We start from the raw sequence: 26881 nt of genomic DNA on the forward strand, positions 1-26881 counted from the left end.
ACTTGAGAAGATTAAAATACCCAGTGCAGTAAAACATGTGATTTTTCTGTGTTTTATATACATTTCCACACCATGTGGTCAGAATAGTACTTAGAAATCATGAAAATAATGCCCTTTTCGTGTAAGAGCCGTTTGAAAAGACTTCCTGAAATGTCATCCTGTTTTGGGGAGTTGGAGCTTAAGCCTTTCCATTGTGACATCACCATGCGGTAAATTAGTTAATAGACCAATAACGAGTTCCAAACCTCTCCACCAATAACAGCTAGTTCAGTTTTTCCCTCCCCACTCAGACCACTCCCAGACAGTCCTAGCAAGTCTTTGCTAAGAAGCTATTTTATTATTTTTGACCATTTTAATTGAAGACAATCACAATGAGGTACTTAATTATTATCCAGAAACGATTTGATAGAGATTGGCTTAAAACAGGTTTTAAAACAGGATTCCTAGGACCTTTTCTGAGATGCTTTGTGGATACAGGCCATCCTCTAATAGCCCAGCGCCACTCCACTGAGAGTATGTTCAGCATATCCACATGGGCAGTGATATCGACTGAAATGAAAGCCAAAATCAAACTTCAAAAAAATTTAAGATTTTTATAAAACTTCCATTTCAAAAACAAAGACCTGGATACATTTCTACTTTTCAAATGAACATTTCTAACTACAAAGAACAAAAAAACAGTAAGGAAAAACAAAAAACAACTATCATAATCAACTCCCTTTGGTAAAAACTGTCTTGCATTTTTATTTTTCATATACGTACTAACTTCAGCCACCTCTCACTAAAGTCCACAGTAAGCTTAGAAAGTATTACTAGCACAACAACGCAGTTCTTAGTCATAAAAAAGGTCTGACACTATGTACAGTTTATTTACAGTGTGTGGATAGTCCATCCATAATGATCTCGGTTCATGTGTACAAGCTGGTGTATTGGCGTAGTAGGGCATTGCCAGCAACTTCAAAAGGTTGAATATCAGGGTTGGCCAGGATTAGTTGTGTTTATATACTTATAATAAATATATACACACACAATACATTTCATAATCTGACATTCACAAGCTATACAATTTTACAGTCAGACACAGCAGAGTTGTGTGGCTAATCTACTTGTCTTTTTACATTAAACACAAAAGTGCTTTTCACCCCACAACGCTGCATGGGTCTCAGGCCTCGTTCTCTTAATGCACCCGTGTGTTTGAAAAGGAAAGGTGACCAATAAGAAACATCGTGTTCTCGTTTTGAAGTGATGTGTTATTGTGATTTGTCCCCAGCACAGGGACGTGGCTGTGCCAGATCGTTTCAACTAAAGTCCGCTTTGAGCTCCATGCACCCTTGAAACCGTGGCAACTCAAACTCAACCCCATCCAATTCATAGTTAAGTGCACTTATCCCCCAAAACTATTTTCCACGGATACCGCAGTTACACCGTCACAAGTAATCTTTGACAACAGAATCCTTATTCTGATGGCTTCATATATTACTATGTCTGTCAATAACAAACAACCAAACCCCAGCCTACTGACTGAGCGCAAGTGAGGCTGTAACCTAGCAGGCACCTCTAGGGAGCACACAGGGCAAGTCCCAAAAGCCTTTTATTAAAGCCCCGAAGACCATGATTTGCGATGTGGTTTGGTCTGCTGGTAAGAGCTCAGGTCAGTGACTGTGGCTAGATTTCAACCAACAGAACAACTCCCTACATTTTGGCACCGAAGGCCCTGCAAAAGTGTGCACAGCTAAAACCGCTGGTTAAAAACAGTGATCCAGTCACCCCCGGTAAGACCTAGTTGTGTGTTGTGCTCCCATATCAGCCTTAGAAAGTTGTTGATATGCCCTCTCCTCCTCACCCATCCTAGTATATAATCCCAAACCCCCCTTCCAATCCTGGTGGGTTATGGTGCTTTGAAGGGTGAGCCGTATTTGACACGGTACTTGTTGATGTTCATGAAGTGGAGGATCTCCAGCTCGCGGGTGGTGGTGCACGGCACCAGACCGTCACGCCCCTCTCCCATCAGCCACTTGTTGGTCTCAGCGGCCATGTCGCGAGTGACATGCTCCTTCACCCAGAAGTCGACCCAGGCCTGGAAGCGCTTGTGCAACCGAGTGCTCACTCTCTCGTGTGACTGCAGGTGGAAAGGAGAGGGACACCGTGGTCATGATACTACTGCGTTAAAAGAAACAGAACTCTCAACACAGCAAATATAGGTTTCTACGGTATCGCTCACACAATTGGTGGTCCTTTAGAGCAGTGGTTCCCAAAATGAGGCACGCGAGGGTTTGGCGGAGGGGGCACTTGGGTCCCACCCCAAAAAGGAACTCAGTCCGGCTTTCAACGTACTCTTGAAAGTTGTAATAGTAGAATGCACAAGGTGCAATTTCAAAAATGGGTAGTGCATCAGTTTTCCTTGTCATGACAGTCATTACTTATGTCACGTTCACAAACTAGTCGGAACTAGGCAACGCTGACATTCCCAACTTGCTAACTGGTTGTAGTTATACGTGCCGCATTCAATGAATCAGCAAGTGTGAAATGCTTGAGTTTCCTAGTTCCGATTTGCATGTGAACACGGCATAAGAGAGCTATTTATAACCTCTCAGAAATGTCCAGATCAACTAATCCATGTCAGCGAATGTTTTTTAGCCATATATTTTGTTGTAATGTTTGAGTCACTCAATTATCACATGAAAACACAATTGACATGGACAAACGTATAAAATTGTACGAAAACAAGATGTAGAACCTGCAAGTTCTCTGCAACATGTGACAAAATGTGTAGAATTGCTGGAATTAAGCTTTAAAGCTGAGAAATGTTCTCTCCACCAACAAGAAGGTTGTGAACAGTCAGAAATAGACATTGCACGTGCAGGAGGGGGCGCGGAATGTTCTCCAATGCTTGAAGGGGAGCCTGAGTGAAAGTTTGGGAACCACTGATTTAGAGGATGGTTACTAATTTAACCGACTAGAATAACAAGTCACAAATAGGATTGTGCCCATTAAAAGGATGAGGCCACAAAGGGTAATATGTACAGCTCCACTACACTAAGACGGTAGTGGGAGAGGAATATGAGTAAATGGGAGGAGAGGTGAATACCTGGTGAGCTCGCAGCAAGGCAGTGCGTCGGTACATGTAGTCCTCAGACTTGAAGACATAAACCATCTTATAGGAGTTGAGCTTGAACATACATTCCATTTTAAGGTTCTCGGCATTCTCCGTGGACTTTTTCTCTCCCTCGCTGGCCTCCTTCTCTAGCTGCTCCCTACCCCTTTGGTACTTCCGTATCCGACGGAGGTTCCTGATTAGAAAAGGTTCCAGGTTAGGCTAGTCAAAGCTAACTCTCGTTTGAGGCATTTTGCACCACTTCTCCCTTGAAAAGGGAGAATAAAGAGAATAAAGAATGCATATTCAAATAGAGTGACACTAACCTGGGAAGGAAGACAGGTTTCTGAGCAAGGTGTTCCCGCAACTCTGGAGAGGTAGAGTCAGAATTCAGGTAGCGACCCACGTAATCTGACCAGCGCTAGAAAATACAAAACAACTCCACTCAATACACAGACCAGCTGCCAAAATAAAAGATTAGCAGTGATAACACACATCTACCGTTTACCACAACACTAAAAACAACTTTCAACTAGGTGTGTTCACAGATTGACAACAATCTTCACCATTGGTCAAATACAGTATAACAAAAAAATACAGGTGCGCTAATTAAGTGGCGGAAAGCTGAGAGGTGCCTGGGTTCACACAGGAGAAAATAAAAGCATATATTTGTGCTGTGCTGTCCATTACCTCTGCCTCCATGGGTTCATCGGAGTTCTCCTCCTCGGTGTCCAGAAGCTCCACTGTCAGTTGAACATGGCCTCTGTTCTTTAGAAACATAAGCTGTGGCGAGAGCGAGGGAAGAAAGGCAGGAGAGGAGAGAGAGAAAGATAACGTTAGAGTTTTTATTTATAGATGTGTTCGATAGTCAGAAACAGACATCACAGAAAAAAAACTATTTCCTGACAGTGGTCAATCTACCTTGAAGCAATTCTCATCGGACATGATCTGTTCTGCCTTGCGCTGGTAGCATCCCTCTGTGGAAGCTCTGGATGTCTGGGTGGGAAGGGGACCTCCGGTGGCCCCGTTGGTGCTCTCTGCTAAGTACAGGTCTGTCACCTGCACGCAGATCTCGTCACTCACTATGTGCTGGAGCTGCAGACACAGAAAAGAAGAAGAGCTGAGTGGAGAAAAGTGCACAACGTCTAGACCAGCAGAAACAACCTATAAAAAAAATGCTTAAACAAAAACCTGGAGGATCAAAAAGCTAGCTATGCTACTAGCCCAAACATATAGCAGTAATGAGGGGCTACTGACCTGCCTGGCGATGCTCTGGATGAGTTTGTCCATGGTGAAGGCGGTGTAGGCATGGATGGTGAACATCTCCCGGAGGGAGTCCTCGTACTGAGCCGGCTCCATGTTGCCATCCAGAAGGTTCCGCACCATCTCCAGGAAGGCAGAGTAGTAGTCCTCCACCTCTATATCCACTGCAGGTGGGGAAGAAAGACTATCAGAAACTGATCATGGCACTATGCATCAGTTCAACCAATGTACAGATGACATTTAAATAGAGGACTGCATTCCCATGGGATAACCGCAGGACCTGAGGATCACGACAGATCATTGTGGCGCCGTCAGCATTTTTCATGCTGCGGGTGGGAGTGGGCGGTCAGACAGACTTCTTTGGAATTAAAATATTTTTTTGTTGTCCTACGGAGTTAGAAATGGTGGTCTTTCCGCTTTGTATGGGTTAGCCTACCCATTGTATTAAAAGCATGTCACATTATTCACAAACTCAGAATTCGCTACTTCAACTTCAGTAGCCTACCTCTGCTCTTCTAGTTGGGCATGTGAGATCAAGTGCGCCTAGTATACAGTACCAGTCAAAAGCTCAAACACCAACTCATTCTTAATTTTGACTATTTCCTACATTGTAGCATAATGGTGAATACATCAACACTATGAAATAACATATACAGAATCATGTAGTAGCCAAAAATAAAAGTGTAAAAAAATATATATATATATATTTGAGTTTCTTCTAAGTAGCCACCCTTTGCCTTGACAGCTTTGCACACTTGCATTATCTCAACCAGCTTCACGAGGGAGTCATTTGGAATGCTTTTCCAACAATGTTGAAGGAGTTCCCACATATGCTGAGCACTTATTGGCTGCTTTAGCTTCACTCTGCGGTCCAACTCATCCCAAACCATCTCAATTGGGTTGAGATCGGGTGATTATGCGGGCCAGGTCATCCGATGCAGCACTCCATCACTCTCCTTCTTGGTCAAATAGCCCTTACACAGCCTGGATGTGTGTTGGGTCAGGGTCCTGTTGAAAAACAAATAATAGTGGGACTAAGCTCAAACCAGATGGGATGGCGTATCGCTGCAGAATGCTGTGTTAGCCATGCTGGTTAAGTGTGCCTCGAATTTAAAAAATAAAAATCACTGACAGTGTAACCAGAAAAGCACCCCCACATCATCACCCCTTCTCCTCCGTGCTTCACAGTGGGAACCACACATGCGGAGATCATCCGTTCACTCACATTGCGTCTCACAAAGACACGGTGGCTGAACCAAAAATCTCAAATTTGGACTCATCAGACAGATTTCCACCAGTCTAATGTCCATTGCTCTTGTTTCTTGGCCCAATCAAGTCTCTTCTTCTTATTGGTGTCCTTTAGTGGTTGTTTCTTTGCAGCAATTTGACCATGAAGGCCTGATTCACGCTGTCTCCTCTGAACAGCCAGAGATTGACTGACCTTCATGTCTTGAAGAAATGATGGACTATCGTTTCTCCTTGAGCTATATTTGCCATATTAATAGGCTTTTTTTTTTTTTACCGGATAGGGCGATCTTCTGTATACCACAGGAAATGTTTGAGCTAAATGTTTGAGCTATATACCTACATTGTCACAACACAACTGATTGGCTCAAACACATTAAGGAAAGAAATTCCACAAATGAACAAGGCACACCTGTTAATTGAAATGCATTCCAGTTGACTACCTCATGAAGCTGGTTGAGAAGAGAATGCCAAGAGTGCGGCAAAGACGTCATCAAGGCAAAGGGTGGCTACTTTGAAGAACCTAAAATATATTTTGATTTGTTAACTTTTTGGGTTACTATTATGATTCCATGTGTGTAATTTCATAGTTTTAATGTCTTCACTATTATTCTAAAATGTAGAAAATAATAAAAATGTTACCTGCCCGAACGCATAGTGCCAAAAAAGTTGAAAGTGAAAGAGGAAAATGGTCTTGGTCTATTTCTCATGGCGCGGGCTAGGCCCCTTATTTCCAGTGAAAGGAAATCTTAATGTTACAGCATTCAACGAAATTCTAGATGATTCTGTGCTTCCAACTTTGTGGCAACAGTTTTGGGAAGGACATGTCCTGTTTCAGCATGACAATGAACACTTTTGGGATGAATTGGAACACCAACTGCGAGCTTAATTGTTCAACATCAGTGCCCGACCTCACTAATGCTCGTGTCTGAATAGAAGCAAGTCCCTGCAGCAATTTTCCAACATCTAGTGGAAAGCCTTCCCAGAAGAGTGGAAGCTGTTAGCAGCAAAGGGGGGACCAACTCCATACTAATACCCATGATTTTGGAATTAAATGTTCACCGAGCAAGTGTCCCGAGTGGCGCAGAGGTCTAAGGCACTGCATCGCAGTGCTAGAGGCGTCACTACAGACCCTGATGAGATCCTGGACTGTATCACAAACAGCCGTGATCGGGAGTCCAACAGGGCAGCGCACAATTGGCACAGCGTCGTCCAGGTTAGGGGAAGGTTTGGCCGGGGTAGGCCATCATTGTAAATAAGAATTTGTTCTTAACCGACTTGCCTAATTAAATAAAGGTTCAATTTATTGTGGTGTATCTTTCCAAGGAACTGTACTTCCTAAATATGATTAAGGCTATAGTTTACAACATTGCCTAGGAATAAATGCTGATTAACCATATTTGCCTCAGTCTGAAAATAGTCCCACTCCGAATGTAGGCTATAAAAATAGCTCAAGAGAAAGTCTCTCCAACTCTGCTCTCTTCAAACTACATCTAGCACATTGACCGATAAACCCAGTAATATCGATAGATTAATATAATGGGCCACGTGAAAATTTACTTAAACCTAAAATAACATTGCAGGACTGCGGTTGGGTTGAGGACCCGTTTTTGCAGTAACAGGTGGGAGTCCGCTGGCAGGATGAATAAAATAAGTGCCAAGCAGACCTCTATACTTAAACACATCTTTCAATGCACAATCTGAATAGCAACTGATTTACTGTGGAAATTTTGCAGACAACTGCACATACTGTGTATCGCCAAGGGCTATGATTACCCAATCTCTAGCTTGCTCAATGCTTCACAGATCCACATAGCCCCCCATTATCACAGTGCTGATGCACTGTGTGTCTATGAGACTTACCAATCAAAGTGATGAAAACCCTGTGTGATTGAGTGTGAAAAAGCTGTGTGGAATTAACAGTTTTGTGCTATGAACTCACTGGGCTCTTTCAGTCTCAGCTGGATGGCAGGGTTGTCATTCTTGTCTCGCTTGAGGCCCAGCACCTCTCTCTCCCAGTCACGCTCCCGGATGTCCTCCTCAATTTGTCTCTCCGCCTGCCCGTAGATCCGCATCAGCCGCGAGCACAGTGTCTGGTGCAGCCGCAGGAAGATGTACCAGTTATTGTTGACGTAAAATAGATTGTAGGCCTCAGTGCAACTTCGCAGCTTCTGGGCACCCGTGTTGCAGAAGAGGAGCTTGGAGGACTTGTTGGGGCTTCCGCCTTGCGTGACGCCATTGTGCTTCTTGGCCACAGCCTCATCCAGCTCCATCTCCTCTTCCTCTTCTTCCTCCAGGTCCGAGAGCTCACCGCGCTGGGCAAACAGCATGTCTGGGATCAAGTGGTGAATGATTTGTTTGATCTTGTACTTATCCTCCTTCTGGATGCCCGTCTGCCGCTTGACGTGGTGGATGATGAGGGCGGCAGCATCCTCCAGGATCTGGCTGTCCTTGTAGGTCAAAGTCAGGTGGGGGCCGCTGGGCATAGCAGTGTTCTCCTCCGACGCCTGTTCCTGTCGCTACACCACAACACAAAAGCACACACTTTTCACCTACTTGCTGTTGAATGAACAGCAACATAGAATTCCCACAATTTTAAATTCTATCCATTTTAACTTATTGAAATTCAAGAAAACTCACCTCATCGTAGATGCTCTCAATCTCATTGAGCAGTGTCTTGGATCGTAGCACCTTGGTGTCGTTCTGTTTGAAGTTGATACCTTGGTGGTCGAGAGACTTCAAGTAGTACTTCTCATTCTGCTCCCTCCAGATCTTGTTGAAGCCCCTCTGGGCTTCCCGCCACTCCTCCTCCTTGGTCTTTAACCTGAGGACAACATGGGAATGAGGAGAAATGCAGGAGAAAACCTCAAGATGTGATTAAGTGAAAAGATTAATAGTTTTCAACTCAACACAGATGCCTGGGGCGGCAGGGTAGCCTAGTGGTTAGAGCGTTGGACTAGTAACCGGAAGGTTGCAAGTTCAAACCCCCGAGCTGACAAGGTACAAATCTGTCGTTCTGCCCCTGAACAGGCAGTTAACCCACTGTTCCTAGGCCGTCATTGAAAATAAGAATCTGTTCTTAACTGACTTGCCTGGTTAAATAAAGGTAAAATAAAAAAATAGGCATATAAGCATGCATGAAAGAAGAATGTAGACACCCACAAAAGCCCCATAAACAAATATATAAAAATGTAATCAACAGTTTAGAGAAACTAGGGATAGTTAATCCAAATGACATGCGCAATAAAAAAATACTCCTTTCCTGGTACAGTTTGAGTTTTGGCTTGACACTCACCTCTTCAGCACAATGGGAACAGAAATGGCAGGGTTCTTCTTGAGCCCATCGATGATGTCAGGGGCCTTGTCACCGTATATCCTCTGGATGGCCTTGCGATGGATGACTTCCGAGGAGCCTCCCAGCGTGTTGTCCAGGCGGAACTTAGCCTGCTCCTCGGCAGACATACGGGACAGTTTTCTTTGTACGGTCTCCAGCATGCGGATGGTGGCCAGGTTGGTCTCCAGCACCACGTCCAGCTGGAGGCAAATACAAATGAAAATAAGGGAGCGTTACATGACAAGCACAACATGGGCAAGACAACATAATAGCATAGATCAGGGATGGGCAAACGGGAGCAATTTCAAAATTTAATTAGCCCATGTCAGTAAAAATGTTTTAGACTGGTAAATTAGTCTAGCGGCCAGCTAACTTGTAGTGAATATGGTCGAATTACTGACAGGGGTGGGGCCCATTGGACATTAGTTATATTAAAAACTGCAAAAGTGTACCTCCAACCAATGGCAAAATGTGCAAATTCGCAGGAAACGTTAAAAAAAATAGATGTCACGAGGGGGGCTGAAAATGTTTTGTTAGCAAGGGGATGCCTCATGACACGAGTTCTGTTTTTTTGTGCTCCCCATCCCATCAAAGTTGCCCATCCCTGGCATAGATGGATGTATTTGGCCATGAAACAGATCGAAACTGTTCTTATTAATTTGGTTTACAGTGTTGGGCTAACTCACCTCGAAGCGTTCATCCTCACATCTGTAGATGTGCTCCTCATACTGGGTCTTTTTGGAGCTCACAAAGGTGGAGTCTTCAGACCAGGAAGGGAAGGACACCCAAGTGTCATTGAGGACCTGGATGAAGCAAGGACACACTAAACATCGTGTACATACTTTACACATATAAAAAGGTGAAAAAAAATGAAAAAAAGATTGCCTCACAGCTTTGCACCACACAACGCAATTACAGCTCTGGTAATAATACAGCTCTGATTTCACCAAGTAAACCTATAGAAACATGGTTCCGACATGAACATCCACTACATTCAGAAAACAGTACACACAGTGAGTAATTATTTGTGTGAACAGCTGACAGGTAGGTGTGGTTAATGGCTGGTGAAAAAGGTTCCCTTGAGGGCCTGTTGAATGGCTGTAGTTCTTTAGATTGCCATCGAGGGGCAGTGTTGCACTTACCTCTTTGCACAGTGGCGTTCTCCCGGTGCACTTGGGCTGCGTGTAGCTCTTCGGCAGTGCTCTGTAGCTCGAGCCCAGTCTTTTGCAGGAAGCATAGTCGATCTCCATGGCAATGCCCTCCAAGGCACGCTCCTTGGGATAGCGCTCAGTGTGGGACATTTCCCGGTATCCTAGGAAGTTCTTGAACCAATTGAACAGTTCGGGGAATCTCCTGTCAACGACAGTGGCTATTTTGGTTATAAAAATGTTTTTGCTTCAGCCACACTTAAAGCTTTACTGAATGGATCAAATGAATGCATAATCAGTCGAACATGTCAATGATGTGAAACAAGCCACGACCAATGAAGAGTGGATGAATAGTCGGTCACTGAGTGAGTGAGGCAGTTTTACAACTTCCGTACTCACCCCAGGAAAGGCAGCACCAGTTGCACCAGCTCAGCCCTGGAGATGACCTCTTGGTTGAAGATAACCAAACAACGCAGGAAGTTGTCATAGGCCTCTGCACTCCGCAAGGCCTTCCGCACCTGCAAAAAAATATATATAAACACCTGGATGAGACGTCAAGTAAAGACAGATTCAAAAAGTTTTATTTTTTTTAAATAGCATATTCCCTTTAAGATTAACTACACTGCTCAAAAAAAGAAAGGGAACACTAAAATAACACATTCTAGATCTGAATGAATGAAATATTTGTATTAAATACTTTTTCCTTTACATAGTTGAATATGCTGACAACAAAATCACACACAAATTATCAATGGAAATCTAATTTATCAACCCATGGAGGTCTGGATTTGGAGTCACTCAACATTAGTGGAAAACCACACTACAGGCTGATCCAACTTTGATGCAATGTCCTTAAAACAAGTCAAAAATGAGGCTCAGTAGTGTGTGTGGCCTCCACGTGCCTGTATGACCTCTCTACAATGCCTGGGCATGCTCCTGATGAGGTGGCGAATGGTCTCCTGAGGGATCTCCTCCCATACCTGGACTAAAGCATCCGCCAACTCCTGGACAGTCTGTGGTGCAACGTGGCGTTGGTGGATGGAGCGAGACCTGATGTCCCAGATGTGCTCAATTGGATTCAGGTCTGGGGAACGGGCAGGCTAGTCCATAGAATCAATGACTTCCGCTTGCAGGAACTGCTGACACACTCCAGCCACATGAGGTCTAGCATTGTCTTGCATTAGGAGGAGCCCAGGGCCAACCGCACCAGCATATGGTCTCAAGGGGTCTGAGGATCTCATCACTGTACCTAATGGCAGTCAGGCTACCTCTGGCGAGCACATGGAGGGCTGTGTCCGGCCCCCCAAAGAAATGCCACCCCACACCATGACTGACCCACCGCAAAACCGGTCATGCTGGAGGATGTTGCAGGCAGCAGAACGTTCTCCACGGCATCTCCAGACTGTCACGTCTGTCACTTGTGCTCAGTGTGAACCTGCGTTCATCTGTGAAGAGCACAGGGCGCCAGTGGTGAATTTGCCAATCTTGGTGTTCTCTGGCAAATACCAAACGTCCTGCACGGTGTTGGGCTGTTAGCACAACCCCCACCTGTGGACGTCAGGCCCTCATACCAACCTCATGAGGTCTGTTTCTGACCATTTGAGCAGAGACATGCACATTTGTGGCCTGCTGGAGGTCATTTTGCAGGGCTCCTCCTTGCACAAAAGCGGAGGTAGCGGTCCTGCTGCTGGGTTGTTGCCCTCCAACGGCCTCCTCCACATCTCCTGATGTACTGGCCTGTCTCCTGGTAGCACCTCCATGCTCTGGACACTACGCTGACAGACACAGCAAACCTTCTTGCCACAGCTCGCATTGATGTGCCATCCTGGATGAGCTGCACTACCTGAGCCACTTGTGTGGGTTGTAGACTCCATCTTATGCTACCACTAGAGTGAAAGCACCGCCAGCATTCACAAGTGACCAAAACATCAGCCAAGAAGCATAGGAACTGAGAAGTGGTCTGTGGTCACCACCTGCAGAACCACTCCTTTATTGGGGGTGTCTTGATAATTGCCTATAATTTCCACCTGTTGTCTATTCCATTTGCACAACAGCATGTGAAATTGATTGTCAATCAGTGTTTCTTCCTAAGTGGACAGTTTGATTTCACAGAAGTGTGATTGACTTAGAGTTACATTGTGTTGTTTAAGTGTTCCCTTTATTTTTTTGAGCAGTGTATATCATACTGCACCTTCAAGCTTTATGGGGCGTATGCCGCCTGGGGTGGCAGGTAGCCTAGCGGTTAGAGCGTTGGACTAGTAACTGAAAGGTTGCAAGATCGAATCCCCGAACTGACAAGGTAAAAATCTGTTGTTCTGCCCCTGAACAAGGCAGTTAACCCACTGTTCCTAGGCCGTCATTGAAAATAAGAATTTGTTCTTAACTGACTCGCCTAGTTAAATAAAGGTAAAATAAAAATCTAAACATTTGGTTCATTATATCAGGAAATAAGCAACTTTTACTCGTTAATATTTAATTAAATTTAGTTAAAAACATTGACCTATCAGGTTATTTAATACCGTAGCTAATGAAACTAAATTGGGCAGAAAGCCAAGCTCAAACTCACCTTCTCAAAGAACAGAGATTCTGTGCCATCTCCATGTTTGCTGGCTTCTACCAGGGACGAGTCTTTCAAATTCAGTAACTTGGGCTTCTTCTTCAAGATAGCAAAGTTGTGAACAAAAGAGCGTGAATTCTCAACTGTGATGTAAAAAATATATCAGTTTATATTGATAAATAATTCAACACAAGCTGTAAAATAGTAGAACATGCTGGAAAGCAGTCAGAGGGTAATGCATTTTCGTATCTACAGTGTGCAGATATAAGGGGTGTGTACCTTGACAGGGGGTGTGGCAACCGTCCCAGAGAGCATGCGGATCTGGCAACCGTTCTGATTGGGCCTCTGTTTGTTGTTGAGCTGCAGCTTCTTCGCTGTGCCACCGTGGTCATTCCGCACAGACTCCGCCTTTTCTGCTGTCGTCTTGCTTAACAGCTAGGGAGGAGGACAAGGGACACGACATTGGCAGATAGCTCAGAGGTAGTTGCATCACAATATTACCTCAGGTACTCATTTGAAAACCTGCTATCGAAATGTTACGTCAACCACTGAATTTTATGTCTGATATGGACTTTTAGGGACAAATACTTCTGAATACAAATTAATACTTTGAACAGACTTTATAGTATCCACTGAGTATAGCAAACATTAGATATCACCTTCCTAATATTGAGTTAAACCCCCCCACCCCCTTTTCCCTCAGAACAGCCTCAATTAATTGGGGCAAGGACTCTACAAGGTGCCAAAAGCATTCCACAGGGATGCTGGCCCATGTTGACACCAATGCTTCCCACAGTTGTGTAAAGTTGGCTGGATATCCTTTGGGTGGTGGACCTTTCTTGATACACATGGGAAACTGTAGAGTGTGAAAAACCCAAGAGCATTGCAGTTCTTGACACAAACTGTTTTGCCCTGCACCTACTACCATAACCCCTTCAAAAGGCACTTAAATATTTTGCCTTGCCTATTCACCCTGAACGGCACACGAACACAACCCATGTCTCAAGGCTAAAAATCCTTCTTTAACCCGTCTCCTGCACTTCAATTACACTGATTGAAGGAGATTTAAGAAGTGACAATAAGGGATCATAGCTTTCACCTGGTCAGTCTATGTCAAGGAAAGAGCCGGTGTTGTTAATGTTTTGTATACTCAGTTTAGATTCTCAGGGCACAGATAAATGCTTTGTGCTCTACTCACCACCGAGCTGTTGGCATCTGGTAAGAACTGGCCAAACTCAGAGAGAAGGTCCTCCTGGTTCTTGAAGAGCCGGGCCACCTGGGCATAGACCTCCTGCTCTGTCAGGGCTGGGGTGTAGTTCCCTCCTGCCTCCTTAGCATTCCGCTGCTCCTTCTAGAGTTGACAAAGAAAAACATTGCTATTATGAATGCTCCAGTTGGAATATATGTGATAGGTGGTCTAAGAGGAAAATGTGGTTTGGCTGCTGACCTGGTAGGTGTGCAGGATCTCCAGGAAGGCTTTGTAGATGTCCGGCTGACCCTGGAAACGGTTCTTGATCTTGTTGACGTAGTTGATGGCATGATTGAACTCCACAGGCTGGTTGTTCTGCAGCGGAGGGGCATTGGGCGTGCCACTGATCGGTGTGTGGGGCTGCAGGGTTGGGGATTGGGGGAGGCATAGGCGGGGATGGACGGATTGGGCTGGCTGCTTGGCGTGAGGACTGGAGATTGCAGTGGCTGCTAGACAAAGACAAAACGAATATGTATATAAAATCATGTTGGGGAAAAACTAACATATTTAACATTTTGGACTAGCAGACTGAGAAAACAGAGTGGTAAACATAATACAGGCAAATAATGTGTAATATTTATATTTTCACCCACTCACCTTGCTCATCTTGGTAGGGGTTGGCTGTGTGGGAGGGGATGGTGCAGAAGTGGTGGTGGGGGCTGGCACCTGGGGCTGGTGCGGGGTGGGTGGTCCCGACAGGGGGATTTGTGAGACAGAAATGCCATGAGGGGTGATGTGGTGGATCTGACCCGGCGTGGTTACATTGACCAGGTCGTTGTTCGCAACCTCGATCTTGTAGCCCGGTGGCAGGAAGGTGTTGAATCCCATAATGAGGTCGGGGTGGCCTTTGAAGAGCTGGGATACCCTGCTTATCACCCCTGGAGTGTCAATGCTGTGACAAAACAGAGAAACATATTTGCTTGAAAGGCAGTTAACATTTGTCATGCTAGAGTAAGAGAGAGGCAAAACCTTAAATGTCAATCGTGAATGACCTCACCTTTGAGACTTGAACTCCTTCATGATGTCCAGGAAGTCATTGTAGACTTGAGGTTGGTTGCCAAACTGGAGTTTCACTTGGTCCAGGTAAGACAAAGCATCTTCCACCTGAGAGACAGAAAGATATCCATCACTCTAAGTCTGATCACTGTTCATCTGGGTCTTATTTGATTATATTTCAGAATAAAATCTAAATTGCTCTCATTAGGCTGGCCTGGAAAACACCAAACGGGGGGGGGCCAGGAGGTCTCACCTTGAGCCTCTGGAATTGCTGCTGGCCCTGGGCTGAGGCAGGGGGGTGAGCGTGGCACTGCATCACAGGGGGCCCGTGGGGCTGGACCGCTGGACTGTGGTGGTGTACAGTTGGGCTAGGGGTGTGCACATGACCACTCGAGTTCTGTGGCACCGTGGGGACCTGTAGGGGGGGACACAGAGTCAAATTGGTTTTATTTGTACTATTTTCTACATTGTAGAATAATAGTGAAGACATCAAAACACGTGGAATCATGTAGTAACCTAAACAAGTATTAAACAAATAAAAATATATATTTTAAAATATTTATATCTTTAAAATAGCCACCCGTTGCCTTGATGACAGCTTTGCTCACTCTTGGCATTCTCTCAACCAGCTTCACCTGGAATGCTTTTCCAACAGTGTTGAAGGAGTTCACACATATGCTTAGCATTTGTTGGCTGCTTTTCCTTCACTGCGGTCCAACTCATCCCAAACCATCTCAATTGGGTTGAGGTCGGGGTATTGTGGAGGCCAGGTCATCTGATGCAGCACTCCATCACTCTCCTTCTTGGTCAAATAGCCCTTACACAGCCTGGAGGTTTGGGCCATTGTCCTGTTGAAAAACAAATGATAATCCCACTAAGAGCAAACCAGATGAGATGGCGTAACGCTGCAGAATGCTGTGGTAGCCATGCTGGTTAAGTGTGCCTTGAACTCTAAATAAATCACTGACAGTGTCACCAGCAAAGCACCCGCATACCATCACACCTCCTCCATGCTTCACGGTGGGAACCACACACGCAGAGATCATCCGTTCACTCACATTGCGTCTCACAAAGACACGGTGGTCGGAACCCAAAAATCTCCAATTTGGACTCCAGAACAAATTTCCACCGGTCTAATGTCCATTGCTCATGTTTATTGGCCCAAGCAAGCCTCTTCTTATTGGCATCCTTTAGTAGTGGTCTCTTTGCAGCAATTCGATCGCGAAGGCCTGATTCACGCAGCCTCCTCTGAACAGTTGATGTTGAGATGCGTCTGTTACTTGAATTCAGTGAAGCATTTATTAGAGCTGCAATTTCTGAGGCTGGTAACTCTAATGAACTTATCCTCTGCAGCAGAGGTAACTCTGGGTCCTTTCCTGTGGCGATCCTCATGAGAACCAGTTTCATCATAGCGCTTGATGGTTTTTGCGACTGCACTTAAAAAGAAACGGAGTTATTTAAATTTTCCGGATTGACTGACCTTCATGTCTTCAAGTAATGATGGACTGTCATTTCTCTTTTGCTTATTTGAGCTGTTCTTGCCATAATATGGAGAATGCCAAGAGTGTGCAGAACTGTCATCAAGGCAAAGGGTGGCTATTTTAAGAATCAAAAATATAAAATATATTTTGATTTGTTTAACACTTTTTGGTTATTACATGATTCCATATGTGTGATTTCATAATTTGTACGTCTTCAGTATTATTCTACAATGTAGAAAATAGTAATAAATAAATAAAAAACCTTGAATGAATAGGTGTTCTAAAACTTTTGATCAGTAGTACACATGCATATAAGCCATTTATTTTGGGGGGAGGAAATGACTGATTGTTTGGTTGTTTTCTGAATGCAGTTCTGGAATTGATTGATCAATTGTTAAATCATTCCAGAGTGTACATAGCAACATAATATCACAATTAGGGAAGTTACTGCTAATTTATGATTAAAAATTGCAGTTAAACCTATTAAACCGTAAAACTTGGTTGCGTGTGTAGCCATGCGTACCTGGTAGCCCTGTGGGACAGAATACTGAATGTTGCCTGCGGTAGGCTGCATGCTGTCGCCCACCGCCTCGTATGCGGCAGGCGCGGGGGCCAGGACACGGTGCTGGAAAGCCTCCGTGCTGCAGGTGAGGCGCCGCTGTTGGGACGCAAATACCGGTTCCTGTTCCTCCAAGCGCCGTTTCATTTTGAACTCATGCTCGAGGGGGCTGAAAGACCTGCGGACGAAACAACTTCAGCATGGCGTCTGGGTAGTCATGTATTTACCGGGCCGTTTTTTTGGTCATACTCTCGCAAAAATTGTGTTGACCTTTTCACTCAAGAATATATGTACTTTCAGGTAGGAAGGTATACATTTTTTTATGTAAGCCTAAACTTAATACACAAACAGGATTTATTTATTTCAAACATCCATGCTGGGAAGAAAGTATGAGTGTGCCAGTTGTCATTTGAATCTGAAGCTAAACATGGACATGAAAATACGAGTGGCACGTGTTGCAATACTATGTAGACTGAAAGCAACCAAGCAGCCAAGGTATGCTGCAGAACTCCGAGTTGATAATCGAAGCGACGCCACAGTACTGGGGTGTAATTCAAAACATTACGCCGATTTACTTTGCAGAACAGAAACCGTTTATTCCTAACCGAAAATGTTTCGCAATAAAAACGTTTCTACTGGACAAATTCAGGAAGGTTCGTCCCCATTTCGTTTGCTTCTTATACGGTTTCCGTTCGAAGAGGTAAATGAATACACCCATGATTGAATGTGACTGGCTTGCTTTACATTCCATTCATGATCTAGCTACCGTGGTAGTGATTTATTTCCTGCATTTTCGTATGATGACAAAACAATAGTCAATATGAGATTTCTACTTTCTTAGTGTAACGAAAGGTTCCAATAAATAAGTGTTGTTATGTAATAAAATATCTAGCTAGCAGCTGGTTAACATTTCGGACAGGCTCCTTCCTGTAAGTTACACAATGCTACATTTATGCTTAGAAATGGCAAGCTTGCTAGCAAAAGTTGAGTTAACGTTAGCTATATTGAATTGATATGCCAATACATCTGTGGCTAGCCTACACACGTGGTAGGTGCTACCTACCTAGACACCCTCGGCTGGCCGACTCGCTAACTAGCCAACATGTCGTTAACTTAGCAAGCGTCTTCAATCAGGTAGGTAACTAACTGCCAACACACTAACGTCACAAACTAGTTAGTTAACCACTTATGCTGTGTATCTTGATCGTAGCCACATGACTAGCTTGCAAACAAACCACCAGCGTTTCCCAAATAAAGTAATTGTGAGTTAAGTATAATGGAGAACGGCTCATGTGCAAGTGTATTGGCCACAATAATAGCTTCGGCCTCATTTTCAAGTTGAAAGTAATGGCCAGTCCCCTCTACCCTCCCCCTCCGCTTTGCGGCCTGTCACCATTTCAGAACACCGACCGCGAGTAGCCGAGTTACAAGACGAAGCGATCCAGTGCCCGCCTTTGGATAACGACTCAAGTATTGAGTGCTTTAGAGAAAACATACTAACGTCACCTAGTTAGTTTTCAAATGTCATAGATAAGACCACCACAGCAAAAGATGACATTAACGGTGCCTTTTAAAAATTCGCAAACTACCAATTTGTGTCCATTGCAAAGGTAGGTAGGTGTGTTAGTTAGCTAAGCTGTCTTGCTAGCATACAACATAAACAACACATTGAGAATCGATTCGAGTGGAGCACGGCAGACTATCTACAATAAGTTAGCGTTGCAAAATATTCACATGGTAGCCAATTTACCACCCTTTTTCCTCAAATCTGTGCTCAGCAGTGACTGAAAGTACAGTTCCACACGCCAGTTTCCCTTTAGTGCTAGCTATATCAAAGTTGCTATCGGGAAATAGCTAATTCAAACGAAACAATGATTGTTTTTTCAATTCTTGACAAATGAACTCACCCCCTGCCCTGGTAACACAGACTTGAACAGGCACGTTAAAGTTGCAGTCAATTCGTGGGTATGAACTTAAACTTTTGAAAGCCGAAAAGACTAACAGGAGCATGCATATACTTTTGTAAATAAAATAATTTAAACAGCTATAAGTATTTGAACAATCACCGCCCCGGACCGCAATAGGAAAATTATCCTCGAGAGAAAACAACCTCCGCTCGGTTCTTAAACAAGAGGCGTGGCCACGATTGTGTATTTCTCTTTCCCACCCACTGAACAATGTTATTGGTCGGGACTCGAAAGAAGCGGCAAAGTGGGATGGTATTGTAGTTATTATTGGCAGTTTGAGAAGTCCCTCAAATATTAACTGGAAAGGGGCTGTACTTTCACCCGCAACCCTCGCGCACACAACATTCGAAAATTAGACTGAACAAAATGCTCGCAAATGTTTGTAAACAAAGCCTTTCTGGTAGTTCCGGGTTGCGAGCGTCGGAAAACTGCATTCGAGAATCTAAGTAAAACCACATGCAGATCACCGCCGTAATAACTAGACGAATTAAAAAAGTATATACTCAGTTTAACATTTCTATAAAATCCTCAACACTATTCTTGTTATCAAGCCTCCATTTTTCTAGGTTGTTAGATAGCATTTCCTCCATTAACGAAGCAAGCTAGCTAACTACGAAAATTACTTTGGTTTCAGCTGACCTTGCTGTATGCTAGCCAGAGCCATGTATTTGTATGTCATTTTTTGGGGGGAAATGTATTACCAGCTAACTCCAATTGTAATGCTGGATAGGTCGCTAATCTGTTCCATTTATGAAAACCGCCTTAATTGACTTTAATCTTCACCCACTAGCATTATGCAGAATGAATGTATGCAAAGGCAGTAACTACCCAACGTTAGCTAGCCCCAACTACCCAGTTAGAGGAGTTTTTCAGCTATCATGTTTGAACACCGAATGACCGACCACAAGCTGCCTGCCAGTGGGTGCACTAGATGGTTAGCTAAATATTCCTGCCTCAGGCATTGCATTGGCTATCTTGTTTGAACACCGAATGACCGACCACAAGCTGCCTGCCAGTGGGTGCACTAGCTGGTTAGCTAAATATTCCTGCCTCAGGCATTGCATTGGCTATCTTGTCAGCACGCATGGATGAATGCAGATGTCCGTCATGTCACGTTAACAAAGAAAACCCTTGTTTTCAATTAATAAGCTGGTTTGGTATCTACAACAGTACACACATATTTCCTTACCCAATGCCGATGGTTCCATAGCCTGCCATACGCGAGTTGCTTAGCTGGGTTATGAGAAAGTTATTTGTCGACATGTAACGTTAATCATTGCAATTCGAGCTAATGTTATACACAAATAACTGTTTAAAATACCTGACTGTTTGACTGATATCCTTCATCTGAGTGCAGGGCCATAACCAGGGTTGGAGTTTTAGTGAAGTTTAAGGATATCTCAAAGTTGAAGCTCATTTACTGCATTTCTATACAATTAAAAAACAATACTATTTGGAGAACAGCAAAAATGACCCCAGCCATGATTATCCTTGGCTGCTGTAGGTTCATTCACCTGTTGATCTACAAACACCGCATATTAGCTATACAACTAATGTAATACCCCTGAAATATCCAAAATTATTCACATTGACACATTGTCATTTATGACAAAATCTCCCCACTCTCCTGTAACATGGCAGAAACTTGCACTTGAGCCTTTTACTCTTGGTTTTAGTCCAACTATGGTACAATGATTTCCTACACTATTCAGTGCATATTTTTTCATAGAGAAGTTTCACATTTTTGCAATCAGGAATATACAGTGATTTCTACATTGCCCACTTGACCCTATTTTCACTAGATAAACAGAGCCACAAAGTCGTCTTCTCTGGTATTATGGCAGCCTGCAAACAAAGCTTAAAGGTGTATGCTGCCACACTATACGGGTAATGAACAAGGGGGAAAAAATAAACTATGAGAAAGTGGAAAAAAATACAATACAAAATTAAATCCTAAAACCAATCCCACTCCTTCAGTCATAGTCCAAATCACATCCCTACAGGATGGAACATTCAGCAACAGGATTCCTTGTAATGCCAAAAAACATTAAGCCACACTCACAACACTGCCTATTTTCTTAGATTTCCAATACGTTTGCACCTTTTTAACATGCAACATGTCAGGATCCTGTTGGCGAGTAGCATTTACTAATTTCTCTAAGGGCGTGGAGGGCAGGTAGTTTGCCCCCAGTGATGCGTTATGCAGACCTCACTACCCTCTGGAGAGCCTTACGGTTGTGTGCGGAGCAGTTGCCGTACCAGGAGGTGATACAGCCCGACAGGATGCTCTCGATTGTGCATCTGTAGAAGTTTGTGAGTGCTTTTGGTGACAAGCCAAATTTCTTCAGCCTCCTGAGGTTGAAGAGGCGCTGCTGCGCCTTCTTCACAATGCTGTCTGTGTGGGTGGACCAATTCAGTTTGTCTGTGATGTGTACGCCGAGGAACTTAAAACTTACTACCCTCTCCACTACTGTTCCATCGATGTAGATAGGGGGGTGTTCCCTCTGCTGTTTCCTGAAGTCCACAATCATCTCCTTAGTTTTGTTGACGTTGAGTGTGAGGTTATTTTCCTGACACCACTCCGAGGTCCCTCACCTCCTCCCTGTAGGCCGTCTCGTCGTTGTTGGTAATCAAGCCTACCACTGTTGTGTCGTCCGCAAACTTGATGATTGAGTTGGAGGCGTGCGTGGCCACGCAGTCGTGGGTGAACAGGGAGTACAGGAGAGGGCTCAGAACGCACCCTTGTGGGGCCCCAGTGTTGAGGATCAGCGGGGTGGAGATGTTGTTACCTACCCTCACCACCTGGGGGCGGCCCGTCAGGAAGTCCAGTACCCAGTTGCACAGGGCGGGGTGGAGACCCAGGGTCTATGGTGTTAAATGTTGAGCTGTAGTTGAGCTGTAGTCGATGAACAGCATTCTCACATAGGTATTCCTCTTGTCCAGATTGGTTAGGGTACTGTGCAGTGTGGTTGAGATTGCATCGTCTGTGGACCTATTTGGGCGGTAAGCAAATTGGAGTGGGTCTAGGGTCAGGTAGGGTGGAGGTGATATGGTCCTTGACTAGTCTCTCAAAGCACTTCATGATGACGGAAGTGAGTGCTACGGGGCGGTAGGAATTTAGCTCAGTTTCTCTTTGCTTATTTGAGCTGTTCTTGCCATAATATGGACTTGGTCTTTTACCAAACCATGTCGCAACACAACTGATTGGCTCAAACTCATTAAGGAGGAAGAAAATTCCACAAATTAACTTCAGGCACACCTGTTAATTGAAATGTATTTCAGGTGACTACCTCATGAAGCTGGCTGAGAGAATGCCAAGAGTGTGCAAAGTTGTCATCAAGGCAAAGGGTGGCTATTTGAAGAATCTCAAATATAAAATATATTTTGATTTGTTTAACACGTTTTTGGTTACTACATGATTCCATGTGTGTTATTTCATAGTTTTGATGTCTTCACGATTATCCTACAATGTAGAATTAATACAAATAGAGAAAAACCCTTGAATGAGTAGCTGTGTCCAAACTTTTGACTGGTACTGTACATACAAAGGAAGAAACTCTTCTTCAAAGTACAAAATAATGGATGGAGTGGTCTTCCTTACTCCATCCACCATACAGGACAGTCGGTGTGCATCAACTACTGCATCTACTTTTTCAGTTACATCCCTTGTACACACTTCTAGCGCCACTCCAGAGATAGCCCCCTTGACAGCCACTCCACTTACTGCATATATGTACATTTTCTGTAATTACACAATGCAAAAATAAACAAGAAATACTATGTGTAGTACAACAAGGAACCAGCTTTCGCATTCTGAACGACTGGGAGTGAATGGTAGCAGCAAGAAGTTCGCCATTAAAGTGAATAATAAACTTAATTGTAGTGAATTTCAGTTAACTAATTAGCAGTCACACATACCATAACTGCTTTACTGTCAATCTGTTCATTTAGACGTTTTTAAATTTTTTTTTTTAAATAGCATTGTCTTTCTTACCATCTTCAACCTAGACTTCAGGCTATTCAGTGTGGAAGAATGGGAAATTGTGGGGACCAGGTGTCCAAGGGTGTGTTCATAAATTCACTGGCTATCTACTCCGATTTCAGAGCACTCTCCTCTGTGTGACAGAGGACAGAATAACTGATGAATTTATGAACACGTAACACCTGTAGAATATGACCGGTGTCAGTAAACATCTGCATATTTTTTTAATTAAATTATTGCTAGCAGCACAGTCAGTCACCAACACTCTAAATAACATGTAAAACAGCATAACTAGCTCTGCTAGGGCAAGTACAATGATCAGATTGAGGGGATTGCTCTTTTGTGTCTGGAAGTAGCTAGCAAGCTAGCCAACTTAAGTCAGTTAACTTGGGTGCTTGACTGCAGAAGTTAGAGTTGAGGTCAGAATGTCAGAATGCTCGGATCAACCCTACTCCTTGGCCAGTGTCCAGTGTGCGCTCTGAACACACAGAGCGAAACACTCAAACACTCTGTATTTACTACTTGTACAGTTGAAGTCGGAAGTTTACATACACTTAGGTTGGTGTCATTAAAACTTGTTTTTCAACCGCTCCACAAATTTCTTGTTAAACTATAGTTTTGGCAAGTCTGTTAGGACATCTACACAAGTAATTTTTCCAACAATTGTTTACAGACCGATTATGCAGAAGTTCACATTGACTGTGCCTTTAAACAGCCTGGAAAATTCCAGAAAATGTCATGGCTTTAGAAGCTTCTGATAGGCTAATTGACATCATTTGAGTCAAATGGAGGTGTACCTGTGAATGTATTTCAAGGCTTACCTTCAAACTCAGTGCCTCTTTGCTTGACATCATGGGAAAATCAAAAGAAATCAGCCAAGACCTCAGAAAATAAATTGTAGACCTCCACAAGTCTGGTTCATCCTTGGGAGTAATTTCTAAATGCCTGAAGGTACCACTTTCATCTGTACAAACTTTAGAACGCAAGTATTAACACCATGGGACCACTCAGCCGTCATACCGCTCAGGAAGGAGACGCGTTCTGTCTCCTAGAGATGAACGTACTTTGGTGCGAAAAGTGCAAATCAATCCCAGAACAACAGAACAGGACCTTGTGAAGATGCTGGAGGAAACAGATACAAAAGTATCTGCGCTGTTTATGACTTCAAGCCTATCAACTCCCGAGATTAGGCTGGCAATACTAAAGTACCTATTAGAACATCCAATAGTCAAAGGTATATGACCATACTAGAGGTCGACCGATTATGATTTTTCAACGCAGATAACGATTAATGGAGGACCAAAAAAAGCTGATACCAATTAATTGGCCAAATAAAAATATATATAAATATATACAATTTTGAAATAATGACAATTACAACAACTGAATGGACACTTATTTTATCTTTATACACTGCTCAAAAAAAATAAAGGGAACACTTAAACACCACACTGTAACTCCAAGTCAATCACACTTCTGTGAAATCAAACTGTCCACTTAGGAAGCAACACTGATTGACAATAAATTGCACATGCTGTTGTGCAAATGGAATAGACAACAGGTGGAAATTATAGGCAATTAGCAAGACACCCCCAATAAAGGAGTGGTTCTGCAGGTGGTGACCACAGACCACTTCTCAGTTCCTATGCTTCCTGGCTGATGTTTTGGTCACTTTTGAATGCTGGCGGTGCTTTCACTCTAGTGGTAGCATGAGACGGAGTCTACAACCCACACAAGTGGCTCAGGTAGTGCAGCTCATCCAGGATGGCACATCAATGCGAGCTGTGGCAAGAAGGTTTACTGTGTCTGTCAGCGTAGTGTCCAGAGCATGGAGGCGCTACCAGGAGACAGGCCAGTACATCAGGAGACGTGGAGGAGGCCGTAGGAGGGCAACAACCCAGCAGCAGGACCGCTACCTCCGCCTTTGTGCAAGGAGGAGCACTGCCATAGCCCTGCAAAACGACCTCCAGCAGGCAACAAATGTGCATGTGTCTGTTCAAACGGTCAGAAACAGACTCCATGAGGGTGGTATGAGGGCAAGATGTCCACAGGTGGGGGTTGTGCTTACAGCCCAACACCGTGCAGGACGTTTGGCATTTGCCAGAGAACACCAAGATTGGCAAATTCGCCACTGGCGCCCTGTGCTCTTCACAGATGAAAGCAGGTTCAAACTGAGCACATGTGACAGACGTGACAGAGTCTGGAGACGCCGTGGAGAACGTTCTGCTGCTTGCAACATCCTCCAGCATGACAGGTTTGGCGGTGAGTCAGTCATGGTGTGGGGTGGCATTTATTTTGGGGGCTGCACAGCCCTCCATGTGCTCACCAGAGGTAGCCTGACTGCCAGTAGGTACCGAGATGAGATCCTCAGACCCCTTGTGAGACCATATGCTGGTGCGGTTGGCCCTGGGCTCCTCCTAATGCAAGACAATGCTAGACCTCATATGGCTGGAGTGTGTCAGCAGTTCCTGCAAGAGGAAGGCATTGATGCTATGGACTGGCCCGCCCGTTCCCCAGACCTGAATCCAATTGAGCACATCTGGGACATCATGTCTCGCTCCATCCACCACAGACTGCCCAGACTGTCTTCATCAGGAGCATGCCCAGGCGTTGTAGGGAGGTCATACAGGCACATGGAGGCCACACACACTACTGAGCCTCATTTTGACTTGTTTTAAGGACATTACATCAAAGTTGGATCAGCCTGTAGTGTGGTTTTCCACTTTAATTTTGAGTGTGACTCCAAATCCAGACCTCCATGGGTTGATACATTTGATTTCCATTGATCATTTTTGTGTGATTTTTTTGTCAGCACATTCAACTATGTAAAGAAAAAAGTATTTAAGAAGAATATTTCATTCATTCAGATCTAGGATGTGTTATTTTAGTGTTCCCTTTATTTTTTTGAGCAGTGTATAATACATCAATAATCAATTTAGTCTCAAATAAATCATTTAACATGTTTAATTTGGTTTAAATAATGCAAAAACAAAGTGTTGGAGAAGAAAGTAAAAGTGCAATATGTGCCATGTAAAAAAGCTAAAGTTTAAGTTCCTTGCTCAGAACATATGAAAGCTGGTGGTTCCTTTTAACATGAGTCTTCAATATTCCCAGGTAAGAAGTTTTAGGTTGTAGTTATTATAGGACTATTTCTCTCTACACCATTTCTATGTCATATACCTTTGACTATTGGATGTCCTAATAGGTACTTTAGTATTGCCAGCCTAATCTCGGGAGTTGATAGGCTTGAAGTCATAAACAGTGCAATGCTTGAAGCACAGCGAAGAGCTGCTGGCAAATGCAGGAAAGTGCTGTTTGAACGAATGCTTACGAGCCTGCTGCTGCCTACCACCGCTCAGACTGCTCTATCAAATCATAGACCTAATTATAATATAATAACACCAAAATACGAGCCTTAGGTTATAAATATGGTCAAATCCGGAAACTATCATTTTGAAAACAAAACGTTTATTCTTTCAGTGAAATACAGAACCGTTCCATATTATATCTAAAGGGTGGCATCCCTAAGTCTAAATATTGCTGTTAACCATCAATGTTGTGTCATAATTATGTAAAATTCTGGCAAATTAATTACGGTTTTTGTTAGGAAGAAATAGTCTTCACACAGTTCGCAACGAGCCAGGCGGCCTAAACGGCTGCATATACCCTGACTCTGCTTGCACAGAACGCAAGAGAAGTGGCACAATTTCCCTAGTTAAAAGAAATTCATGTTAGCAGGCAATATTAACTAAAGATGCAGGTTTAAAAATATATACTTGTGTATTGATTTTAAGAAAGGCATTGATGTTTATGGTTAAGTACACATTGGTGAAACGACAGTGCTTTTTTTCACGAATGCCCTTGTTAAATCACCCGTTTGGCGAAGTAGGCTGTGATTCAATGATAAATTAACAGGCACCGCATCAATTATATGCAACACAGGACAAGCTAGATAAACTAGTAATATCAACCATGTGTAGTTAACGAGTGATTATGTTAAGATTGA

At 43.7% G+C, this 26881-nt stretch overlaps 1 protein-coding gene across 1 annotated transcript in view; it reads right to left on the reverse strand.

Annotated features, from left to right (window-relative positions):
• Window positions 1-579: 579 nt before the first annotated feature.
• Window positions 580-26881, reverse strand: part of sin3aa (SIN3 transcription regulator family member Aa) — a 32467-nt gene continuing 6165 nt past the window's right edge. Inside the window, 21 exon segments of the mRNA XM_029668730.2 lie at window positions 580-2119; window positions 3089-3290; window positions 3421-3515; window positions 3785-3877; window positions 4016-4189; window positions 4352-4521; window positions 7545-8121; window positions 8243-8426; window positions 8898-9136; window positions 9623-9739; window positions 10079-10289; window positions 10484-10602; window positions 12651-12740; window positions 12921-13076; window positions 13840-13992; window positions 14089-14267; window positions 14270-14339; window positions 14488-14782; window positions 14888-14994; window positions 15140-15301; window positions 16891-17104. Of these exon segments, the coding sequence (XP_029524590.2) occupies window positions 1889-2119; window positions 3089-3290; window positions 3421-3515; window positions 3785-3877; window positions 4016-4189; window positions 4352-4521; window positions 7545-8121; window positions 8243-8426; window positions 8898-9136; window positions 9623-9739; window positions 10079-10289; window positions 10484-10602; window positions 12651-12740; window positions 12921-13076; window positions 13840-13992; window positions 14089-14267; window positions 14270-14339; window positions 14488-14782; window positions 14888-14994; window positions 15140-15301; window positions 16891-17073 (3807 nt within the window). The 5' untranslated portion in view covers window positions 17074-17104 and the 3' untranslated portion in view covers window positions 580-1888.

This window comes from Oncorhynchus nerka, linkage group LG9a, assembly GCF_034236695.1.
Source record: "Oncorhynchus nerka isolate Pitt River linkage group LG9a, Oner_Uvic_2.0, whole genome shotgun sequence".
NCBI classification, from domain to species: Eukaryota; Metazoa; Chordata; class Actinopteri; order Salmoniformes; family Salmonidae; genus Oncorhynchus; species Oncorhynchus nerka.